This window comes from Enhydra lutris, unplaced genomic scaffold (genome assembly GCF_002288905.1).
Source record: "Enhydra lutris kenyoni isolate GAN:26980312 unplaced genomic scaffold, ASM228890v2 scaffoldscaffold32, whole genome shotgun sequence".
Taxonomy (NCBI): Eukaryota; Metazoa; Chordata; class Mammalia; order Carnivora; family Mustelidae; genus Enhydra; species Enhydra lutris.
The window spans coordinates 523,614-546,219 of record NW_019154116.1 but is presented as its reverse complement, the minus strand read 5'-3'; the positions used below and the strand labels follow the sequence as shown (position 1 = coordinate 546,219).

Below are 22,606 nucleotides of genomic sequence, written 5' to 3'. Positions count from 1 at the left end.
CGCGGCTCCTGCTTCCGGCGCGGTGCGGCGACCTCCGCCGGGCAAGGCGGGCGGCGAGCCAGGGCCGCGGGGGCGGCGGCCACGCTCCTGTCCGGCCCGCTGCTGCCCTCGGCCCCGCGCCCCGGCCCCGGCCTCGCGCCGCCATGGGCAAGAAGCACAAGAAGCACAAGACCGAGTGGCGCTCGTCCTACGAGGGTGAGGCGGCGGGCGCGTTTTGTGACGCCGGCCGGCAGGCGGGGGCCCGGGGGAGGGTCGGGGGCTTGCGGGGGGTCGGGGGGGGGGCCCGGGGTTTGGGGGGGGGGGGGGGTGTCCCGGGCACCAGGGTCCCGAGATCCGCGGCTGGGGCCCCGGGCAGGGGTGCAGGGCTCCGCGGCGTCCGCTGTGTCTTGTGTCCGGAAGGAAGGAGCTGAGCAGCTCCGCGGCTTGTCGGGACTTGGAGGGTTCGTTAGTGGCCTCTCTGCGCGCCTGCTGCCCGCGCGCCCCTGCAGCCGCGGGCTCATGGGGGGGACGCCTGCGGCTGCTGCAGGGTGAGCCCACCGGCAGCTTAGGGATGGGGCATCGGGCTCCTGGGTCCCGGTCCCGCTTTGGTCCTTCCCGCTGCTTTCCTCTAGGCCTCCCTGAGGCCGATGCCGCGTGGAGCGGGGAGAGCACTTAGGCCTGCCGGATTGTCCTCCCGTCCTCTCTCCTGGACGGTTCGGCCCTCCCGCTGCCTGCTGCCTTAGCCCGGCCAGTCCCTCCACCTCCCGGGGCCTGGACGTTCTCCTGGTCACACCTGCGTGGGGTCACACCCGCGTGGGGGGCCGGCCCTGCCGCCATCGCCAGCTCGGGGGAGGTAGCGGGGGCGTGTGCAGCCCGAGCACGCAGGGACGTCTCTGTCGGCAGATTACACAGACAAGCCCCTGGAGAAGCCCCTGAAGCTGGTCCTCAAGGTCGGAGGAAGTGAAGTGACCGAGCTCTCGGGGTCTGGGCACGACTCCAGTTACTACGACGACAGGTCAGACCACGAGCGCGAGCGGCACAGAGAAAAGAAGAAGAAGAAGAAGAAGAAAGCGGAGAAGGAGAAGCACCTCGATGACGAAGAGAGAAGGAAGAGGAAGGTGGGGGGGGTCGTGGGCTCGTGCCGGCCCCAGGCCCTGCAGGGCAGGTGGCAAGTGCTGCGGGCGCGGGAGGGGCTTCTGTTGGCGGCGGGAGGCAGACCCAGAAGGTCCTGTGCTTTGTTTCCCGTTCTCTGGGCCTCGGCTCTGGCCTGAGCCCTGGGGGTGGCCGCTGAAGCGGGAGCCTGCGGTGAGAAGTGCGCCTCATCAGTTGCGGGGGACGCGTCTCCAGCTGCTCACGTGGCTCTCGCCCCGACCCTGCCTCACAGGAGGAGAAGAAGCGGAAGCGGGAGAAGGAGCACGGGGACACGGAGGGCGAGGCCGATGACTTTGATCCGGGGAAGAAGGTGGAGGTGGAGCCGCCCCCTGACCGGCCCGTGCGCGCCTGCCGCACCCAGGCGGGTGAGTGTGGCGCTGGGGAGGCTTTCCCGAGCCTCCGCTTACCTCCGTGCCGCGGGGCTGGTGCAGGCCTGCGGTCTCTGGGGAGGAGCACGGGGAGGACCATGGGGAGGAGGGGGTGCTGTGTCTTCAGCGTGAAGCGGTGTGGGGCCTGAGTTCTTGCTGTCCCCTTCGGGCTCCTGGAGCAGGGCCGGGCCGGCTCCAGCTCCCGCTCCCCGTGGCGCTCCTCTTTAAACTCCTGAGCTCAGTGTGGAGGGGAGGACAGTGGAGCTCAGGGGGCGTCAGCGGTCGCGAGGGCTGCGGCAGCTCCAGCAAAGGAAGGGGTCCGAGATGCTTGGGACCCTGTGGTCTGTGCGGTCACTTCTCTGGGGCTCCCACACAGGAGGTGCCGACGGGAGGTAGTTTCTGAGGCGTTTCTTTCCTCGACTTCGGGGTTGACTGCTGAGCATTGGGGGGGCGTGTGCTGCAGTCGTTGTGGGGGCTGCTGCGTTCTGGTAGGCCCCGTCCCCTGTGCAGGTCATCGCCGTGGTGGACTCGGGGCCTCTAGGCATGGTGGGGCACAGAGAAGGTCAGGCGTGAAACCGTTCGCTGGATGAACGCGTCTGCGGGGTGTGGACAGTCGCTGGCCCCCGTGAGCTTAGTCTGAGTGACCCCTCGTTTGAGGTCACGTGCAGTGCTTCCCTCCCGCGTGTCTGAACAGCGGATGTTCACGTCTGTCCTGGTCACTGTTGCCGTCGAGGACCCACTTGAGGTCTGCACTTCTGTGCTTCAGGCCTGGGACCAGCCGTCTCCCCACGGAGCCCTGGTTCCTTCGAGCACCCAGGCTGTCAGGGGCTGGGTGTGGCCCTCGGTGGGTGGCAGGCAGGAAGGTCCCACGCGTAGCCGCAGCCGAGAGAACAAAACCTACGCAGGCATCCGGGTTCACTGCATTCACCGGAATCTGCGTTTTCACTCGGCGGGCGCAGCGGCGCGGTTAGCACCCACGCTCCCGGAAACCCCAGGGCCGTGTGTGCTGCCGTGCCTGGTTCACAGGTGAGCAGCCGGCGTGACCAGAGCGTTAGGAGGCTCCAGAGGATAATGGGTGAAGCTCCTCCTGTGTCCCAAGCCTTAGTTATCGTCTGCAACGTGCCGGGCCCGGCGGTGACCTGGATGGTCCAGGCCGATGAGCGGTCATCCCCTGTTGACGTGCTGAGGGTGCCGGTGCTCCGAGGGGTTTCTGGGACGGATGCTGACGAGGAGGTCCTTTCCCACCCCGCTGGGCTTCCTGGGGCCAGGCCTGGGTCTGGCCGACCCTTGTTCCCTGTTCTTGTTGGAACTTGAAACACCGTGAGATGTGGAGCCGCTGGAGACACACCGTGGGGGTGGCGCTCTCCAGTGACGGGACGCGGCAGTCTCCCGACTCGTCTCTCTATTTCTGTGTCGCCAGCGGAGCACGAGAGCACGCCTATCCAGCAGCTGCTGGAGCACTTCCTGCGCCAGCTCCAGAGGTAAAGCGTCGCTCGAGGCCGTCTTCCCCTGAGCCGTGCTGCTGCCCCCGCGGCTGTGAAGCGGACACTCGCCCAGTGTGGGGGGCGGGCAGGCATGCGCGGGAGGTGCGCAGGGAGAGCCCTGGCGGCCGGTCAGCGCGGGCGGGTCAAGGCTGCCACGATACGGGTGTCCTAGCTGCAGGCCAGACGGCGGCTGGGAGTGGTCAGTTCTCCAAAATTCCGCAGCTCTAGGGCGCGTAGGTTTTGCTTTTATCTTTAAGATGGCGGGTTAAAACCCGGAGAGGTGTGGGACGTCTGCTGTGCGGGGTTTCGTATTCTTTGGAAGTCGAGATTTATGGCTTTCGCAATTTGAACGAAGCTGTTTGTGTTTTCAGGAAAGATCCTCACGGATTTTTTGCTTTTCCGGTCACGGATGCGATTGCGCCTGGTTACTCCATGATAATAAAACACCCCATGGATTTCGGCACGATGAAGGACAAGATTGTGGCCAACGAGTACAAGTCGGTCACAGAATTTAAGGTAAGTGGTCTCAGTTCCCGAAACCGCTGCGGTGAGGCTGTGCGCGCCGACGCCCGGTAAACTCCGTCCGCCTTCGGTCGGAGGTTCTGCGGGCGCCGGTGCATTTGGGCTGAGGTCACCCGCGCGGCACTGGGGGAATGGGCTGGCTGAAGTGTCCTCTGTGTGTTTTCGGGAAGCCCGGCCGGATGCGGCCACGGGAACACGCTGGGTCAGGCCGGAGTGTGTCGGTTTGGTCTGGTTCAGATTGGGCATTTCTAGAAACACGGTTTCCTAGTTTTTAGTTTCATCTTGCAGCAGTTGGGAATTTAATTTGTTTTTGAGTAATAAATTCTTACGGCAGCTGAGTACGTAGTTCTTAAGTCTGTTTCTTGCTACCACCTCTGACGTAGAAACGCGTCTTGGCTTTGAAGCGCGGAGGGGTGGTTAACGTGAGCGCTCGACCGCTTTGGCAGTCGTTATTGAGGAACAGGCGTCAGGTTTCTGAGTTTTGGTTAAATTTGGAAGGCTTGGCTCTTTTACATTCACGTCTTGCTGTCGTGACAGGGTTTGGCGAGCTGTGGCAGCAGCCCACTCTCAAGGGTGTTGCGTGGGGTGCGTCTTCCTCCAGAGCGCCCGGTGCTGCCCCCAGGGCCGATGGCTCGTGGCAGCCCACAAGCCTTCCACTTCACTAGCTCGGGTCCCAGTTCGGTCTGCTGCCCACTGACCGTCCTGGATGTGAGCCGCGTCCCCCTCCCTCCCCTGTGTCCTCATGACTGGTACCTCGGGGCCAGCGAAGGACGGGGGCTTCACGGCCTCAGGCCCAGCCCTGGAGACCTTGGCGTGGGGCTGGTGCTAGGGCTCGGGAAGTGCCAGGACAGTTCGCACTGTATCGCCTGGCCCGACGGCGGATTCGTCTGTGACAGGTGCGTGCCGAGTGTAGTTTGGTGACAAAACCCTGAAGTTCCCAGACTTCACTTCTAGCGTCAGGTGTTCAGTAAGAGTCGCCTTGTTGGGGCGGAAGTGTTTGCTCGGGCGCCTCTGGAGCAGTTCCCGGAGGCAAGATGCTGGACTCCGCGCAGAACTCCCAGAGATGGAGGACACGACTGTGCTCGGGTCTCAGCTCGTCCCTTGGCCTTAACTGGAAGAACGCAGCTGTCAGTTCTCCTTCCCGTTTGCATCCGAGTTCCTCCCAAAGTGGGAGAGCGGGGGATGGGAGAGCAGGGGCCGCCCTGCCCTCGCGGCATGCGTGTGTCACGCTCAGGAGGATGCGGGGCTTGGCTCCTCGCTGTTTGCGGGGAAAGACTAGTGAACAATTAGGAACGTTTTTGAAGGTGTAGAAACCATTTGTCAAACCGAAGAGCCTAATCTAGTTGTTTCGCACTCATTTTTAGCCTCTTTTTTCTTTTCTTTTAAGATTTTACTTATTCACTTGACAGAGAGATCACAAGCAGGCAGAGAGGCAGGCAGAGAGAGAAGGAGAAGCAGGCTCCCCGCTGAGCAGAGAGCCCAATGCGGGGCTCGATCCCAGGACCCCGAGATCATGACCTGAGCCGAAGGCAGAGGCTTAACCCCCGAGCCCCCCAGGTGCCCTGCCCTCACTTTTAGCCTCTTGACAGGAATCCAGTTTATGTCTTGGTGGCGTTTCGAATTGGATGGATACGATTTTTTTTCCTCTTTCAGGCAGATTTTAAGCTGATGTGCGATAACGCCATGACCTACAACAGACCGGACACCGTGTACTACAAGTTAGCCAAGAAGATCCTTCACGCGGGCTTTAAGATGATGAGCAAAGTAAGAAGCCCTCGGAGGCGCGGAGCCACAGAAACGAGCGTTCTCCTCTGCGTTCCTATGCCTGAACAGAACCTCACCCCCAGTGAACGACCCGCTTCCATCCGTCCGTCCCTGGCCGCGGTGTGGACCCCTCTGCTCTAGCGTAGACGTCCCAGGCCACCCTCCCCTCCAGGCACTCCCCCTCTGCTCCTGCTCACGATCCAGCTGTAAGCTCTCCTGTAGGGTTGGTGGCAAGTTCTGGATCTGTCGACCTGAGCCTGGGCATCTTGTCCCACTGGATCGCAGCCGGCCCGTGATTTGTGTCACGTGGCCGCCCGCTGAATCCGGACGGGACGTTGCCGCCCGGCGTGGCTTCCCAGATCTGTCCCACCAGCCAGGTTGCATGCGTCCCGCGTCTAGGACCAGTGTCTTGTGCCTGATGAGCCTATGGGTGAGGCGCGGCCCCTGTGCCCTCAGGCCTGTGCCCTCGGCCGGCCTCAGGCGCTCCCGGCCAGCCGGCTGCACCTGTGGTGCGACCCCGCCCCCCACCCCCACAGTAGCGCGGCGGAGTCAGCTGTGAGGCCAGGTGAGGCTGCGGCCCCCCACCCCCGGCGTCCTCGCGCCCTGGCGGGCCGGGAGAGCTAAAGCCCTCCGCTCTGTCCTCTCTGGTTGCAGGAGCGGCTGCTAGCCTTGAAGCGCAGCATGCCGTTTGTGCAGGACGTGGATTTCTCTCAGCAGGCAGCTCTTCTGGGCAGTGAAGACCCCGCCGCCGAGGAGCCCGTTGCCGAGGTAGCGCCCGTGCAAGTAGAAACTGCCAGGAAATCCAAAAGGCCGAGCAGAGAGGTCATCAGGTGAAGAGCGGCGTGCTGCGCGGTGCGAGGGACGCGTGCCTCGGGACGGCAGGGGAGGGGCAGCCCGAGCCGGAGCCCGTGGCCTTGGAGCAGCGGGTGCGGCCTCTGGGGCAGTGCACAGTCCCCCAGGGCCTGGGGCAGCGGTCGCCTCAGGTGTCCCCAGGCGGTCGGTAGGCAGCCCGGGCCAGCTGGGACTTGTCCTGCGGGAGAGTCACTGTCAGGCTGCTGGACATGACGTGCCAGAGGCGGGATGGCCCTGCCGCCCCACATGGTCTCGGTCCTAGGTGTGTCGCGGGAGCCCGTCTGGCCCCAGCTCTTCCCACGTGCGTGTCATTTGTGAATCACTGTTGGCCCTTCACTCGCAAGAGGCTCGCTCCCGTGCGGGATGCATGCTGGTGGCCTGGCCTGGCTGTCCCTGGCCTGGGACTTAGCTGCGCTGCGTCGGGCAGGCTGAGTGTGGCGTTGGAGCCGCTTTCTCTTCGTACCCCCAGCCTCTGTTCCTGCAGCTGTACACCCAGGCCGGAGGGAGGGCCTTCTTGTAGGCTCAGGGTCCCCAGGCAGGGTTTGCTCCCACCGCGCCATAGAAGGGGTCTCTCCATTTGCTTCTAGAATCTTCCGCAGGAGAGGCCACTCTTGTGTGCTACACCCAGCAACTCTTGACGGCAGTACGGAACTTTCTCACGGGGGGCTCGTGGCCACGTGCTGGAGGCCTGGGATGTTCCTGGGCCTCACGGCCTATGTCCCTCGCTCACACTGGGTGTGGGTGCTGTGCCCTCCACACAGTTCTGCCCCTTTTTCTGACGGTGCCTCAAGTGACACTGTAGGTTTGCGAGCTTCCGGGCAGGTAGTAAGACCCCATCAAGTGGCTCCTAGAGTGACTGCGGGCGAGGCACACCTCGTGACCATTTGGATTCGTCTTGCTCTTAGCGGACGTGTCTGGTGTGCCAAAAGGACAGGGTTAAGGTGTGCTTCGTGCCGCCAGGCCCTGCTGGCCTTGAGGCTGAGGGACTGGCCCCAGGGAGGTGGGAGCAGTGCGTACCCCGGCCTCCTGGTGACTCGTGCGCTGTTCCTGCCTTCGTAGCTGCGTGTTCGAGCCGGAAGGAAACGCCTGCAGCCTGACTGACAGCACCGCGGAGGAGCATGTGCTGGCCTTGGCGGAACATGCGGCCGACGAGGCTCGGGACAGGGTCAGCCGGCTCCTCCCAGGGGGCAAGGTAGCGGCAGGAGGGCCGGGTGGGGCTGCGTCCTGCTGATGTGGCAGGCGTTACAGGGTCGTGTTGGCTCCAGGCCCTGGCTTCATCTCCTCGGGGGAGGGGGCCTCCAGGGGCACCTCAAAGGCAGGAGCCTCCCAGAAGCCGTGTTTCGTGTGTGGACACCCGTGGATGGCCTCACCCTTTGGAGGGATGGTCGCCGCTGGTGGAGGCTGGGCCCGCCAGGCCTCTGCGCTGCAGCAGGGACCTTCTCCCAGTTGCTCCCGTCGCTGCAGTGCCCAGGGGTTCCGTGTGCCCCAGGCCTGGGCCGTGGGAGCCATCCCAGCAGCTGTTGGGCCTCAGGGCGGGGTCCCACCGTCCTCTGAGCACCCTCTGCTGCAGCAACAGACCCGCAGGCCCAGTAGAGACGGCGACGGTGCTGCGTGAAGTTTCAGACCGGGTAGTTGTGACACCAAGGCCAGAGGGGACGTTAATCCTGGTGCCTCTTGCTTGAGCTGGCACGTCCAGTCTTATGTCAGCACGTGTCATGTGTGAGATCCGTTAGGGGCACGTCCTTTTTCCCACGCAGAGTTTTTAAAACGCACGTTGAGTGGTACACAAAGAACTCGGAGCGCTGACGTTACGTACGACTGTTGAGGTCGGTTTTTCTGTACTGCCTTTAAGCCTTTCTGGTGCGGAGGTTGGAGTTCTGTGTGTAGCTCAGGATGCTGTGCTGCTGGGCCCGCCGGTCTGCACCCCTGTAGTGCCCAGCCCTGGGGTCTCTAGGGAGCCCTGGGCACCGGGTGGGGCCCTCTGTGGGGTCGGGAAGACCCCGTGCTGATCTGTGTGTACTGGCCAGAAGCGTGTGTCCACACCCACACCGCCAGTGCCCCTGGCACTGCGTCCACCTCGCTCTTCTCCCTTTCACTGTTGGAACAGCACAGCGAGAAACCTGGCCAGTCCCGCCTCCCTTCCCCTCCCGGCCCTGCGCTCACGCCAGCCGAAGGCTGCCCTCCCCTCGTTCCCCACACGGACGCGCAGGGCCTCTTCCTGCACCTCCCCGGGTGCCTGCGGAGGAGAAGTGCTCTTGCTCGGTGCACGGTCTCGAAGTGGAACTGAGCCCCTCGTGGTTTAGAGAGCCTCCAGGCTGTGCCCTGACATGGCCCTCGGCGACCCGGGTGACCAGGGTCTCGTTCCCGCTCCTCTGGTTCCGGTTGTGATGTCCCGTAAAGCACTTGTCTCCGGGTCCAGCCTCCGGTTGCAGAGGCGCCTTTAGAAGGGTCCCAGGACGCCTGAGTTCATCCTGCACACGGGTCGGGTCTGACAGGACGTCCGGGCAGGAGGAGAAGGGCCTCTGGAGCCTTTCCGCGGGGAGGCCAGGATCTTCGCGGCCTTCGGGCATCCTCCCGGTTGGGTCGGGCCGGAGGGCCTTCATTTGGTTGGGGTTTTCGTGGCAGCCACAGCCGCGGGCTGCTGCTGGGGCAGCGCTCAGCTGCGCTTTCTTGCAGATGGGCTACCTGAGGAAGAACGGGGACGGTGGCCTGCTCTACAGCGTGGTCAACACGGCCGAGCCGGACGCCGACGGTGCGTGGCCCCTGCGCGGCTGGGCGTCTCCGAGCTGCGCGCTGCTCTTGGTCTCTGCACCGCTGGGGGTTTTAGAGCCTCGTGGCCTGAGCGTCTTCCTGGCAGAGTGTGGCCCCGTCTGGTTTCATGCTCCTGTTCATGCCCCTTGACGCGGCCTGTGCGTGGTAGATGGACAGCAGGCCGTCGTCCATGGGGGCAGATGTCCTGGTCGGAGCTCTTCTGCCCGGCCGTCCCCGGCATGAGGGAGCTCTAGAAGGAATAGCCCGTGCGGTAATCGTGTTAAGGCAGACCTTGAAGGAGACACAGGTGGACCCGTGCAGCGGTGCGGTGCTCTCTCTGCTGTGCAAGCAGCGCTGACACACTCCTCCGGCTCAGGAAAGTGCCTCGAAGGCTTGTGCTTTGAGTTAAAGCCAAGCTCACTTGCACAGGGACACGTTTTTCACACACAGAGGAGAATGAAATACTCTCCATTGTTCCCAGCCTCCTGGGGGTGGGACCTCTCCCCCGACCTGGGGCCCCTGGTGGCGTCCTTTCGTGCGGCGCTGGGGAGGCCCGTTCGCTTAGCCTTCTCCGACGGGTACCCCGTGTGCCCGCTGGCCACCTGCCGCCTCTGGTGACACGAGTGCCTTTGTTCTTTGTAAGAGGACAGACGGGCTGGTCACTCCTAGCGTAGAGAGAGGAAGTGAAGGTTTGAGACTTGTAGTGGCTTCTGTAATTTTGATTTTAGCGGGTCTTTGTGGAGATTCCCCGTGCTCCCTGTCACGTGCCCTCGTGTGGCACTTCGGGGGCCGGGAGCTGCCCCGAGCTGCCTGTTCACAGCCTGGTCCCCTTTGCAGAGGAGGAGACCCACCCCGTGGACCTGAGCTCGCTCTCCAGCAAGCTGCTCCCCGGCTTTACCACGCTGGGCTTCAAAGACGAGAGAAGGGGCAAAGGTGAGTGCGGTGGGCAGGTAGGGGTGGGGTGTGCGCCTGGAGTCCTCCCCCGAGACCTTCCCCCTCCGCTGTGCTTAGGGCCGCGCACCGGCTCTGAAGGAGCAGCGAAGCGCAGGTCACCTGCAGGGAGGGGAGAGGAAGCGAGCGGGGGCTGCCGTGCTGGCACCGGGGAGGGGCACGCGGGGGCGCATAGGCAGTGACGGTGGGCATGGGGGGGCGCAGTTGGGGAGGGACACGGCACTGGCGTGCAGGCGTCTGCCTCTGTCTGGTTGGGGTGTGTCGGGACAAGCAGCCATTTCGTTCCCGGGGGACAGCTGGCCGTGTCCGGGGTGTTTCCTGGTCATGCTGTGGTCCTCCTGGCCCTGAGGGGGAGAGGCCAGGAGTGCTCCCCCACAGCACCCTTCTCGAGCCCTGACTTCACGTGCGGGTGCCAGTGATGCCTCCCTCAGGGCACGTGGACCTTCTGACCCCCTTGACGTGCCCTCGGTGGGTGCCTGCGTCCCTCTGCAGGCTCCATCCCCAGCGCTGTCTGCGGTGGCACGGGAGCCTGGTGCCCACGCCCCTGCAGAGCGCAGACGGCTTCCTGCGCTGTGACGTGAGGGTGTGGCAGGGCTTGGCAGCCGCGCACAGGAGGCAGCACGGGACGGCAGGGCAGGGGGTGCGCAGCCTCGGGGCGCCTCTCATGCGGGGGCATCTCACGTCCTGTGCTCTCCCTCTTGTGCTCTCAGTGACGTTTTTGTCCAGTGCCACCACCGCACTGTCGACGCACAACTCAGTATTCGGAGACTTGAAATCGGATGAAACCGAGCTGCTTTACTCTGCCTATGGAGACGAGACGGGCGTGCAGTGTGCGCTGAGGTGAGCAGGGCTGGCGTGGCGGGGGCGGCCCCCAGTGCCAGGCAGGCAGTCTCTCTGCGCATGGGGGGGTCACGGCCGCCAGCAGCAGGTCCGAGCAGCCGAGCTCTCCGAGCGGTCTCCCACACACCTCGGGGCCGTGGCAGGCTGACCCTGAAACTCAGGTGACGGCTGGCACCGGAAGCTGGTGACGACTGGGGCTGTAGCGTAGAGGAGGACGAGAGTCCGCGTGACCTGTGTGTGCACGTCACGTGGAATTCGTGACTTTGTTATGACGGAGCTACGTGCTGCGTGGGTCTGCTTGGGCCACCGGAACAAAGCCCCGCGGGCCTGATGGCTGGAGGGCCAGGCACTACCGTGCGGTGGCCCTGGGCGCTGGCGATCTGAGAGCCAAGCGCGGGCAGACTGGGTTCTCCTAAGGCCTGTCCTTGGTGTGTGGACGCCATGGTTTCCTGAGTCCTCATGTGGCCATCCTTCTGGGTGAGTCTGTGTCCTGCTGTCCGCTTCCTTTAAAGACGCCAGTCAGGACGGGTCAGGGCTCTCCTTGAAGACCTCACTCTGACTTATCACCCCCTCAAGGCGCTGGGTCTGGACACAGTCACGTTCTGAGGTTCTGGGGCCGGAGTCCAGCGTAAGGAGAATGGGCCACAGTCGGTCCCTCACAGTGGCTGAGACGTGCTTTTCAGACCGGAGACACAGGACTGTGTTTGTAGGACCCTTCTCGTGTGTACTGGCTGCTCTGCGTGCCGGGGGGAAGTGGGTTACGCTTCCAGAATTTTTGTGATTGTGCAGGAGGAAAGTAAAGTTTTGCCGACCTCTAAGAGATGGACTTTTTCCGTGTTAGGTTTTTGTCTGATCTGAAACAGTACAGAGTCTGTTTTGAAAATCGTTGGTCCTTACCACAGGGAGTGCCTGACCAGGTGTTTGTGAGATCAGAGTAGAAGTGGAAAACGCAGGAGGGCATGTGTTGTAGTCGAGGACAGCGTCCTGAGTGGTGGTGCTCTCCTTCACGCCACTGCCCTGTCACAGCCCTCTGGGGACAATAGCCGCCTTCCGTTCGGGTGGCCCAGGGTGCCCAGACCGTGGTGGCCTTCTGCAGCGCCTGCTCCCGGAACACATCTGGACTCTGGGTGCCGGATGGCGACGGACACTGTCATGTGGGCAGTGCGGGGAGGCGGGCAGACCACACTCCTGCTGGCGTCCCATGTCACCTCCCCGTGGGCGCTGTTCCCGGGCACGTGCAGACCATGCCTGAGGGTTCCAGCTGCGTCCTGTCCCTGCACACCTCGGCTCAATGGCTCCTTCTCAAACGCTGCTGGTGGAGACTCGGGCGGCGTGACGCTCAGGCATTGGGAGCCCTGCGGAGCCTTTGCCCAGGCTTGGGTGCTAGGACCTCGGCATTTGTTCTCTGCCTCCTTTTGAAACATTTAGGTTTTATTTACTTATTTTCTTCAGCATTCACATGACCGAAACATCGAAACGAGCTCCAGGCCGTACGAGCAGGGACCTGCTCCCACGCCTGTCCTCCTTCCCCTCTGCGAGCACCTCTCCTCCATCGACTGAGGTTTTTAAATCCAAACAAAAAAAAAGAGATAGTTATGCTCCTTCCAGGAAATGGCGCAAGACACCTGTTGACCCTCGAGCGGCTCTCAGGGGTGCGCGTCTGCTTCCGTGCGGGGCGTTTCCTCTGGTCACCCTGCTGCGGCTCCGTAAGCCGCTTTCCCTCTCGTCCTGCTCTCCAGCCCTCGGCTTCGTTGTGGGAGCGCGGGCGCGGCGCACAGGAGGCCGGAGTCCGGGTCCGTCTGTGTCTGCGTCCGCAGTCGGCGCTCCGGGTAACCCGGGGCTCGGGAGTTACTGCGCGGAGTTCAGCTGTGGGGCCCGCGCCCCGTGCCCCACGCGGTTAAGGGTCCGCCGGATGCGTGTACACAGTTGTTCGCGGTGTTCAGAAATAATCTTCTTTTGAGATGCTTTTAACCTTTTTGGGTCATGGGCCACGTTAAAGGTCTGATGAAGACTCCCCGACCCCTCCCCGAAACTGTGTCCGGGAGGTGTGCCGCTCCCGGTCAGGCTCGCCGCGGGGCCGCGTCTGAGGGCTGGGCTGCCCGGGCAGGCGCTGGGCCCAGGACCACCGACGCCGGTGAGAGGAGCGGGAGGCTGCAGCACGTAGCGCCCGTTTGACGGTGTCCCCTCCCGGCCCTTCCAGCCTGCAGGAGTTTGTGAAGGACGCTGGGAGCTACAGCAGGAAACTGGTGGACGACCTGCTGGACCAGATCACCGGTGGGGACCACTCGCGACTGCTCTTCCAGCTGAGGCAGGTGGGTGCGCCGCGCCGGCCCCCATGCTGGGCACGCACGTGCCCTCGGCGCTCATCCTTGGCGCCGCTGCCGTCGCAGGATCCCGTCTGGACTGACGCCATCCTGCCCTTGCTCGTTCTTTATTTTCATGGTTTTTGCTGTAAGCACTTAACTTTCTTTCAGAAAAACTTGAAAACAAAAAAAGTTGTTTCTGTCGACCGCGCGTTCGCGGTTTCTGGAAGCCGTGAGAACTTCACATATGCCTGAGTTGTGTCCGTCTGCTGTCATTTTCCTTCGTTCTAAGAACCTCCTTTAGCAACGTGTCTTCTGCTATAGACGTGGCTGACGGTGAATTCACTCAGCTTCTTGTTATCCGGAAAGCGTCTTTACTTCTCCTATATCTTTGGAGTCCGTCTTCCCTGGGCCTGGCATCACAGGGGCGTCTTCCCGGCCACTTGGGAAGGTGCCTGAGCGCAGTGTCTGAAGTGTCTGTGGCCTTTTCATCTGCTCTCCGCTTGTCCCCCGTCCTCTGGGCCCATCGGGGATCGGCAGACCTGGGCCCGTGAGCTTCGCGTGTTCTACTTTCCTTAAAGGCTGTAAACAAAAGAGGGATGTGCTACAGACCTTACGTGGCCCGCGAGGCCCCGTGTGTTTGCTCTTCGGGCCTCTGGGGGAAGTTGACGGACCCGTCGTGGATGCTTCTCGACTGGAGCCGTGGAGCGCCGTGCGGCGGCTCGTGGCTCCTGCCGTTCTGTGCGCCCCGCCACCGGCTGCCCAGCTTTTCGCGCCCGTCTGCGTGCGGTTTCCGTCAGATCGGGAGGCGTGTGTCCGTTATTTCCTCAAACGCCGTTTCTGCCCACAGCCCATGTCCGTCACCTGTCCAGCACGTCCGCACAGGTGCTAGCGGTCCTGCCCCATTCTGCGTCTGAGCGCTCTGTTCCTTGTCACTCTTCTCCCTCCTTTGGAGTCAGGTTCCGGAGCCGTGGTTCCAGTCACGTGACGTGGTGAGGGCCACGTCCACACCTCCTGTTGCCCCGGAACCTCTCATCCGGGGCCGCGTTCGTCTTCGCTCCGCCTGGGGCTTTCTTGCGTCCGCGCTTGGCTCTGTGCTCCTGATCTCCTCTCGGTCTTCGGACCAATTTCTCATGCTTCCCACGGCGGCCTCTCAGGTCGTGCGCTCTCCCCTCTGTCACTTCTGCCTGCGCGGCAGCAGGTTTCCCTCTGCTTGCAGGCGGCGGTCGGGTCCCGGGGGCCGCGCTGTTGGACGTGCGGTGCGGGCTGTGCCGACCGAGCAGCCGGCAGCCACGAGCGGCTGGTGCGTGCCTTACTGCGGCTCATTGGAACGCGGATGTGCCGGGGACGTGAGCCACGGGCAGAACTGTAGCGGCCGGAACAGAAGATGAAACGCGGAAGTACTTCTTCGGTTTATTCGGATCGTACGTCAAAGTAAAAACTGTTTTAGTCCGAGACACGTACCGTTGTCGTGCGCGGACATTGACTTCCGTTGGCCGCAGAGAGTTAAACTTCGGCCTGTGACCACGTCCTGTTGCCGCTGGGCAAGGCTGGTGCTGGCTTTGTCGTGGTCCGTTATAGACCATCGGTGCTCGTTTTGGCGGAGTCCTTGTGAGTCACCTCATCTCTTGGGGTTTGTTTTTAAGCTTTGTCAGGGCGGGTTTCGGTGGCCTTGAAGTTGGGTGAGTTTGGCCCTGATGCTAAGGAATGGCCCTTCTGGGGTCTCCCCCAGCTTCAGTGAGGGCTTTGCTCTGGTGGGTGGAGTTGCGCCGTGCGTCCCCACGCGTGCCCGGCCCCACGGGGACCCGTCTGCGTGTGCACAGGTTAGGGTCCGTTGGGTTTATCCCCCCCCCGGATTTGTGGAGCTCCAGCTGGGAGCAGTGTCCTCCGTCCAGACTCGGCCCCGCCGGCCCGTGAATGCTCGCTGTTCTCCGCGGTGTGGCCCCAGTGCTCGGGGGCTGTCCTGCACTGCGGTCTGGAAGCTGGTCCCGGGGCTGGCCCTGGGCACGGTGTCTGAGCTGTCTTTGTGCTCTGTGCTGCTTGGAGCGGGACACTCGGATAGTGGCGATACTTACTGTCCTGCTGAAGTCAGAAACAGCGCCGGGCCGGCTTCCAAAGCATCGGCACGAAGCAGAGGTCTCAGATGCGCAGGTCTGCCCGCCGAACGCTTTCGTAGCCGGCGCACGCAGCCAGGCCGTTCAGAAGGTGATGTTCCTGCCAGATTGTAGGACAGTGAGGTTGGGCTTGTGCTTGCCACACAGGGTCACATGTGGCCGGGTGTCCCCCACAGATTGTGGCCCCATGGTTGTGGCCCCAGGTGACTTTGGGTCCCGCTCGGGCTGTGGTCACACAGTTGGGTTCCAGCGTCAGCCTTCGGTGTTGTGCACCTGAGGAGAAGGGTGCGCGGCCCCGTAGCCCGGCCGTCGGGGGTGGTACTGCTCAGACGCCAGGCCTGCCGTGTCTCCCGTGTTGTCCCGGAGACACAGGGCACGGTGTTGGATTTGACTATTGGAAGCTGTCCGGCGCCGCAGGAGCAGGTGGGCTGCGCTCTCCCTTGCTCTCCATCTGTGCAGGGTATGCCCGGGGCCCTCAGCCCACCGGGGGTCTCAGCGGGGGTTGTGGGCATCGGCCCCCCACGGTGCACGTTGGCTGCCTCGCTCCGTCTCTGCTCCATGGACGCGGGCGCGGCCCAGCTCCGATTCGCGGCACGGCGGGAGCGTCACAGGGACATCCCCAGCAGCAGCGAATAAACTGTAGTTCACTTGTGTGTACCTGACACAGATGCGTTGTTCTTTATAAAACGTTTTGGAAAAACTGACTTCTAACCTGTCTTGATTTACAGAGGCGGAATGTTCCGGCGAAGCCTCCGGACGACGTGAAGGTGGGTTGTACGGACAGGTGAGTGAGAACCCAAGCGTGAGCGTCTCTGGGCAGCGGTCACGTTCAGCCCCTGACACGGGGGCAGCTGAGAAGAGGGGCGTGCGGCGTTTCCTGAGAAACTCATTAGGTGGTGGTCTGCTCTGCCCTCGGTTCTTAGTGGCTCGGGGGACAGGTGGAAAGCCGCAGCACTTCTCCAGGCCACGCACGGTCGCCGCGGAGCTGTGGCCGCGCTGGGGGCTCTGTCTCCACCGGGGCCTGTCGCGCGGGCAGCAGGCTTCGTTTCCGGTGCGGCGGGTCCTGGGGGCCGTCAGCCGCGTGCCTGTGCTCCGCACACCCGGCAGTGAGGCCAGCCTGGCGGATGCGCGTCCTCAGGGCGCCCCCAGGACTCAGGGATCTGAGGGAACTTCATTGTGGTCCGGCCTCAGTTTCCCCATTTTGCCTCTCCTTTGGGAGGGACTGGGAGCGAGCCTGTTGACAGCGGGCTCTGAACGCAGCCCCCGTGTCAGAGCTGGCGCGCCGGGCCTCTGGACGGGCTGTGGGGCCTGGGTCACAGAGGCTCTCTGGCCTGGGGGACGGAGGGTGTGCTCTTGGGAGGTGTGGCAGGTGCCCAGAGGCAGGGCTCATTGAGTGACTGGGCGGCGAGGGCGGCGTGCTGTCTCCCCTGCGGGTGCATCCCTCAGTGTGGCCATACCTGAGGGCAGCAGAGCTCCCCGCTCAGGGTCTGTGGGTCAGGCGGACGTGCCGCAGCTGGGAGCCCGGGTCACGTGTGGTGTCTGTGCTCTAGGCCATCTTGAGCCGGGAGCCCAGCGCTCCCTCCCTCTGTCGTCCCAGTGGCGCCTCCGCGCACGCAACCCCGGGAGCATTCAGCAGGGGCCTCCCGCCCCCGAGGCTGTCCCTTGTGCCGGGAGCTCCAAGCCCCGGTCCCCCCCACCGCCAAGCCTCAGGTAGCGGCCTGCTGCTGGGCGGCTCTCCCGGTGGCGGGCGGCCTCCGCCTCATCTCCCTGCGCTCCCCCGGCGCCCGCAGCCCTCACGGCACCTGCGGCGGCGCTGCCATCCCCGCGGGGCCCCGGCCGGCTCTGCAAGCGCACACGCGTGCTGCTCTCCGCTTACAGCTGTGCACGGAGACCGATTCCGGCACCCTCGTCCTTCCCGACGCCGCCTCGGAGCGCAGACCTCCGCGCGTAGCAAGGACGCAGAGCCGGCGGATGGGGAGCTGGGCCCCGGGTATCTCCTGCGGGGCGGCCGCGGGCCTCCGGCCTCCGGCATGCCTCTTGGGCTGTGTGGTTTCTAGAGAAATGAGTTGTGAGCAAACCGGCTGTTTTCAGGTGGTTTTTGAAAGTTCCAAGTTGCCTTTTGTTTTAGGGTCATCAGGTCAACCTGTGATAACCTTGAAAGTCGTAGCTGTGGGGTGGTTGTCCCCCAAGGGCCGTGTGCTGGGCCCTGAGCAGGAGGGCAAACAGCGCCAAGCCCCCGTGTGTGCTTGCCGAGCGGGGTGGTATCGGTGGGACGGTGGCGGGACGGTAGTGCTCACCGCTGGTGTCTGGCCGCCGCCATGCTCTGTGTCGGTGCCCGGAGTCGTCACTGTAACGCTTCCGGGTGAGAGAAGTTAGCGTCAGAGCTCAGAGGGAGGGGCTCTCGTGAAAGTCAGGAGAAAGCAGCAAATTACCGGGTCACCTGGCCCAGACAGCCCAGCAGAAGGGGGGCTCATGCCCAGAGAAGGCAGTCTGATGGGAGAGGGCTCACACCAGCCCCAGACAGTCTGGTGGGAGAGGGCTCACAGGTCTGGTGACCCCTTCCTTGCTCAGTAGCAGGAGCCGCAGCTTCCTCCTTCCCCGTGTCCCGGTGAGGCTCTGGGTGGAGGTGGACACCTGTCCCTGCTGTCCAGGCTTGTGGGGACCCCGTGTGAGCCTTCAAGTTCTGGGGAGTGGAGGGGGAGTGGGGGGCGTGGGAAATGGGCCGGCACGAGCCAGGCCCACAGATGTCTGCCTCTGCCGTGATGCGGGCTTCCCGCTCCGTAACCGCGTGGTGAAGAAACTGTCCCCCCGGCTGTGGCGGGCAGCGTGCTGTCGCTGCACAGTAACTCCGGCAGTGACAGGATCCGGCGCCAAGGTCAGAGTGTGACTTGGCAGGCGGCAGTGAGATGTGTTCATTTAAAAGCAGCCGCGTAGTGGCTGTCACGTCCTCGCTTCTTGACAGCAGACGGGCACGGGCGGTCTGCGCGCGCTGGGGAGTGGGTCTCGGGCAGCACGCGCTGTTTCTGTGATGGTGCAGAGCAGGGACTCGACACAGGACAGGGTCGGGAGGGCCTGGGACGGCCGCAGGAGGACAAAGGACATGCTGGCTGGGCGGCCGCCGTGCCGTCAGGTGCGGTTCCAAGAAGTAGCCGGGGGCACCTCCCTGTCGTAGGGGCCTGCCACACGGTCCCTCAGTGGCACCCAGTCCTGAGCTCACCCCCAGTGGTCTTGGGCTGCAGTGTGGGCTGGACAGCGTGGTCTGGGTGGCCTCCTGGCGTGGACGCGGCAGAGCAGGCCTGTCCCACCCTGGGCTGCAGATGTGGGAGCTCCAGGCGCTCCCGCGGGCTCCGTGGCTGCTGTTAACTCCTGCTCGGTGACGTTTCTCCTCTTCTGCTTGGTTCACTGTCTCCCGCAGGCTGGGGACTCGCTGGGTGACGGCGGCTCCGTCCTGGACTTCATGTCGATGAAGTCCTACTCGGACGCCTCTCTGGACATCTCCGCGCTCGGCTCCCTGGGTACGTTGCGTTGGGCGTGCTCACGTCGTCGGGTGGGCGGAAGCGCACCCTGTGGTGTTGTCCCTGGTGCTACCCTGGTCTGCAGGGTGGTCCCCGGGGGCACGGGGCTGATGCCCTTGCTTCCAGGAGCCTGGCCGCCGTCCTCGGGACGTCCCCCTCCCCGCAGACCAGAGCTCAGCCGTCAGTGCGGTGTTGGCTCGCACGCCTTGGAGTGTGCGGGGTCTCGTCTGACAGCCCGTGTGCAGCATGGAGCCGTGGGACCCTGTCCGTGTTTTGCTTGAGTGTTCTTAGGTTGGTCCCGAGCCACGTTCAGCGCGGGGGGCATGGCCTCCCCACGGGCCGCAGCTTCCTGCAGACTTAGCCCGCGGATGGTTACGGACCTGTGGGAACTCCCGGGCCAGGTTGTGCCCCACTGTCTACGCACAGGTGTCCATCTCGGCCTGGACCCGGGAGCTCGCCAGGCAGCCCATCTTCACCAGCTCTCAGCCTGCCACAGCCCGGTCCCTGCTGGCTCTGGCCCGTGCCCTGTCCCGGCCTCGAGCACACACTGTCCTGCCTCTGCTTGTTTACACCGGTGGGACGACAGCTCTTTGGAGTCTTGTCCACTCCGGGCGTCGTGCCCTGTCCTCCGAGCTTCCTTGTGTTCCCCATCGTTGCGCATGTCGTCTCTCCTCCTGCGTGTGCGGAGCAGTGAGGGAGAGACTGGGCCGGCGTGCAGCGCTGGCCGGGCCGCTGGGTGCCTGATGTCCGTTTGCCTGTTTGCACAGGGAAGGTGAAGAAGGAGCTGGACGCCGATGACAGCCACCTGAACTTGGACGAGACAGCGAAGCTTCTGCAGGATCTGCACGAGGCACAGGCAGAGCGCGGGGGCTCCCGGCCGTCCTCCAACCTCAGCTCCCTGTCCAACACCTCCCCCTCCGACAGGGACCAGCACCACCTGGGTAAGGTGGCCCCAGGCCCCAGCATCCGGCGGCACCTGGGAGAAGGGCAGGCCGCCGGCAATCCGGGCACTTCAGAGCTGCGTGTCCAGCCCCCAGGACTCTGTGGGCCCTGCTCCCTCGCCAGGCGGCTGCATGGGGGTCACTCTGTTAGGCGTTGCAGGTCTTAGTCATAAGATGCTGGCCGTCCCCGTGTCAGGAGCCGCCCCAGCTGGCCACATCCCAAGGCCCTTGGGGCAGAATGAGGGCCCAGATGCTTGAATTCAAGTTTGGAGATGTTTGTTTTTTTCCTGCTGTTCCCGTTTTTAGTCCTAAAATGGGGTGTTGAAAAGTGTTTTGTTCTTCTAGGACCCTGATTTGGGGAGAGCAGGTGACCTTCCCTGGCCTGGGGCTCTCTCTCTTCCATGGGTGACAGGGTGGTCGGTGCACGGACCCTGCGGGACTTCGGCCCCTCCAGGAAGGGGACCAGGTGTTGCTCCCTGACATTTTGAATTTGCTCAGTGAGCAGCCTGTGCTACGGCTCCGGTTTTCTGATTCTGGCACTGACTGTGCAGAGCCCCTCTTGACTTTGGGCGGTTAGGGGGTGCTTGTCAGCTACAGATGTAGCTGACAGGCCGGGGAGGTGAGGGGGTGGCCCGGACCCTGGGAGGAGGCAGCTCGGGCTGACCGCAGTAGCGAGGACACGTTTTCAGCCGCGTCTGAAGCATGCGTGCGGACCCCTCGTGAGCCCCGTCTTTCCCACACTTGCAGGAAGCCCTTCTCGCCTCAGTGTCGGGGAGCAGCCGGAGGTGACCCACGACCCATACGAATTCCTTCAGTCTCCAGAAGCTGCGGCTTCCGCGAAGAGCTAGCCTTGTGGATAGTCTTCCGTTTTTTAAATTTTTTTATTTGCATGTAACTGAGTTTTTGTCTTGAGACAAAGACTTTGATTTTGTCCCTTTTGGCATGTGGGGGGTCATCTCTGGTATCATGTCGGCCGCGCACGGACCCAGTGTGTCTGCATCGCCCCGGGAGTCCTGAACAGTGGAGGTCACACAGTGCGTGGCCAGGTGGGGCCGAGCCCGTGTGTGCCCGAGCTTTGAGCTGTTGGTCCGCCCATGGGGCACTGTCTGCCCCAGCGCCCTTCCCAGAAGCCCCTTGGGAAGCAGACGTGCCTGTGGCAGGGTTCCTGCGTGTTCTCTGCCCCGCCCCCCACACCGCTGCGTCTCCGAAGGAGGTCATGGAGGGCAGCGCCCTCCTGGCCTGGGACAGGCCCCGCGCTGCTGGTTCCTGTGCTGGGCAAGGCCTGCCTTCTGCTGGAGGGCCACACGGCCACGGGCTGTGTCGGAGACCTTTTTATTCCGGTTGTGTTTACTGGATGCGTGTTTACATTTGCAGAACACAGAGAACTCAATAAAGGACTGAGGGTTTGCGTGTACTTGCCAGTAGCGCCCTGAGTATCGTCTCTGGGTGGCCTTGTAGCGAAGCCTTTGTCACAAGAGTCCGACCGTGTCTGTTTGTGATGCTGACGTCCCCCCTTTCCTCTGTGTCTGGCCCGGGCCTGCCCCCGCAACGTCTCGCCTCACCCACCCGCATTACTTCTGCTTGTGTCCCTTTTTTGAAAACCAGACTGGGGGCTCTGTTCCGTCCTGGGGCGGAGTCCGTCCTGGGAGAGAGGGTGTGTGTGTGCCTGAGACGTGCCCCAGCCCACGGCACCACTGCCTGCTGGGTGAGCAGGGCCCCTCGTGGCCGTCGGTGGGAGGGAGCACAGCGTCACACAAGCCAGTGTCAGGCAGCAGCCGTGGCAGGGCTGGCCGAGGAGTGAGGGGGGACGGAGCCTACACCCCTGCAGGCTGCAGGCCTGCCATCAGCGCCCCAGCTGCCAGGACGCCAGGAGGGGGATCTCTCTTCCCCACCTTGGGGTGGACTCCTAAGGTGAGGTTGTGGGCAGGGCGTGGCCCCGATTTCTGGGGCTGGACTTGCCCTGCTGAACCCCTGCCTCTCCGTGGCCCTCCGCTGCGGTTCCCGACCATGCCTCCGACGTGGACACGGCACCTGTTTGCAGGACCTGCTGAGACAGGAGGAGGCCCAGAGCCCCAGACCCACCCGAAGGGAGAGCTCTCTGCCTCGAGGGCCTCAGCAGTTGTGCCCGCAGCCGGAGACGCCGCTGCCTCCTGCCCGCAGGCCAGAGCCGCAGACGGGCAGTTGGGCCTGGAAGGCTGGGGACGCTTGCACCCTGGGCACGGCCTCCTGAGAGCCAGCGGCTGCTGCTCAGAAGACACGAGCCCGTGGGAGGGAGGACCAGGGCGGCGTCTCAGGACAGGAGGGCCCTCTGGCCGAGGATCTCAGGAAACTTCACGAGACGTAAAATTAGCCACCGGCCGCCTTCAGGTGTGCACCCGCGTGGTTTGGTGCCCTGGTGGTGTTGGCAGCTTCTGTTAACTGGGGAGTGTTTCTGCCGGCCTGAAAGCAAAGCCCGTCCCCGAGAGCAGCCCCCAGCAGCCCCAGTAAACGCTGCACTTTGCTTTCCCGTGAACTTCCTGCCCGGAGCCCCTCGTGGTGGGCTCTCCCGCTCCGTGGCCGCCTCCCCGCAGCACAGCGGTTTTGAAGTTCTTCTATGCGGAGTGTGTCGTTATGGGCCCAGGGACCCCTGCCCTTGCCATGGACCCTGCCCGGGCTCAGGCTGCTGCTGGCTATGTCAGAGCCACCAAAGGGGTCCTGGGGCTTGGGTCCTGTCACTGAGCTCTCTGCTCCAGGAAGCCGGCGGGATCCCAGTCAGAACCACGGATGCGCACGGAGGTCAGAATACTGAGCAGATGCCCAGGGTAGCAGGAGCGTCCCCGAGAGCCACACTGGCCAGGCATTAGCCACAGATGGCACAGCAGGACCCCGGCCCCTCACCCACACTGTTGCCGCGCTGTGGGGAGGTGATCTCTGGGGTCGGCGCCATATGCTGGGGCTTGTCCTGCTCTTTCTCTGCTGAAAGCTGCACTCAAAGCAAGACCAGCGACGGGGGCAGTTTACGCACGTGTTGGGGTGTGTGCTCGTGCGGCGCATAGGTGCCTTTGTTCATGCACGCGGGTCCTCCTGTGAG

The 22,606-nt window shown here is 63.7% G+C and overlaps 1 protein-coding gene across 4 annotated transcripts; it reads left to right on the top strand.

Annotated features, from left to right (window-relative positions):
* Window positions 1-63: 63 nt before the first annotated feature.
* On the top strand, window positions 64-20,950 carry LOC111153398 (bromodomain containing 9). 4 transcript variants are annotated; one of them, XM_022512403.1, is made up of 16 exons: window positions 64-195; window positions 883-1,097; window positions 1,364-1,496; window positions 2,920-2,980; window positions 3,355-3,499; window positions 5,159-5,269; window positions 5,987-6,099; window positions 7,181-7,313; window positions 8,798-8,873; window positions 9,710-9,805; window positions 10,534-10,663; window positions 12,864-12,975; window positions 15,809-15,847; window positions 18,496-18,595; window positions 19,363-19,536; window positions 20,284-20,950. In XM_022512403.1, the coding sequence occupies exons 1-16, from the start codon at window positions 144-146 to the stop codon at window positions 20,382-20,384; spliced, it is 1,791 nt and encodes a 596-aa protein (XP_022368111.1). In that variant the 5' UTR covers window positions 64-143; the 3' UTR covers window positions 20,385-20,950. The 4 variants fall into 4 exon arrangements, with proteins under 4 accessions (XP_022368111.1, XP_022368110.1, XP_022368109.1 ...); XM_022512402.1 differs by having other exon boundaries at window positions 5,984-6,099; XM_022512401.1 differs by having other exon boundaries at window positions 5,924-6,099.
* The last annotated feature ends 1,656 nt before the right edge of the window (window positions 20,951-22,606 follow it).

What these genes read in the sequence shown, in the direction of transcription:
- LOC111153398 (XM_022512401.1), top strand. Translation starts at nt 144, where the DNA reads ATGGGCAAGAAGCACAAGAAGCACAAGACCGAGTGGCGCTCGTCCTAC. An exon ending in GCTTTAAGATGATGAGCAAA is followed by an intron (nt 5,270 to 5,923) that starts GTAAGAAGCCCT and finishes CTCTGGTTGCAG; the next exon opens with GAGCGGCTGCTAGCCTTGAA. An exon ending in GGCTCCTCCCAGGGGGCAAG is followed by an intron (nt 7,314 to 8,797) that starts GTAGCGGCAGGA and finishes GCTTTCTTGCAG; the next exon opens with ATGGGCTACCTGAGGAAGAA.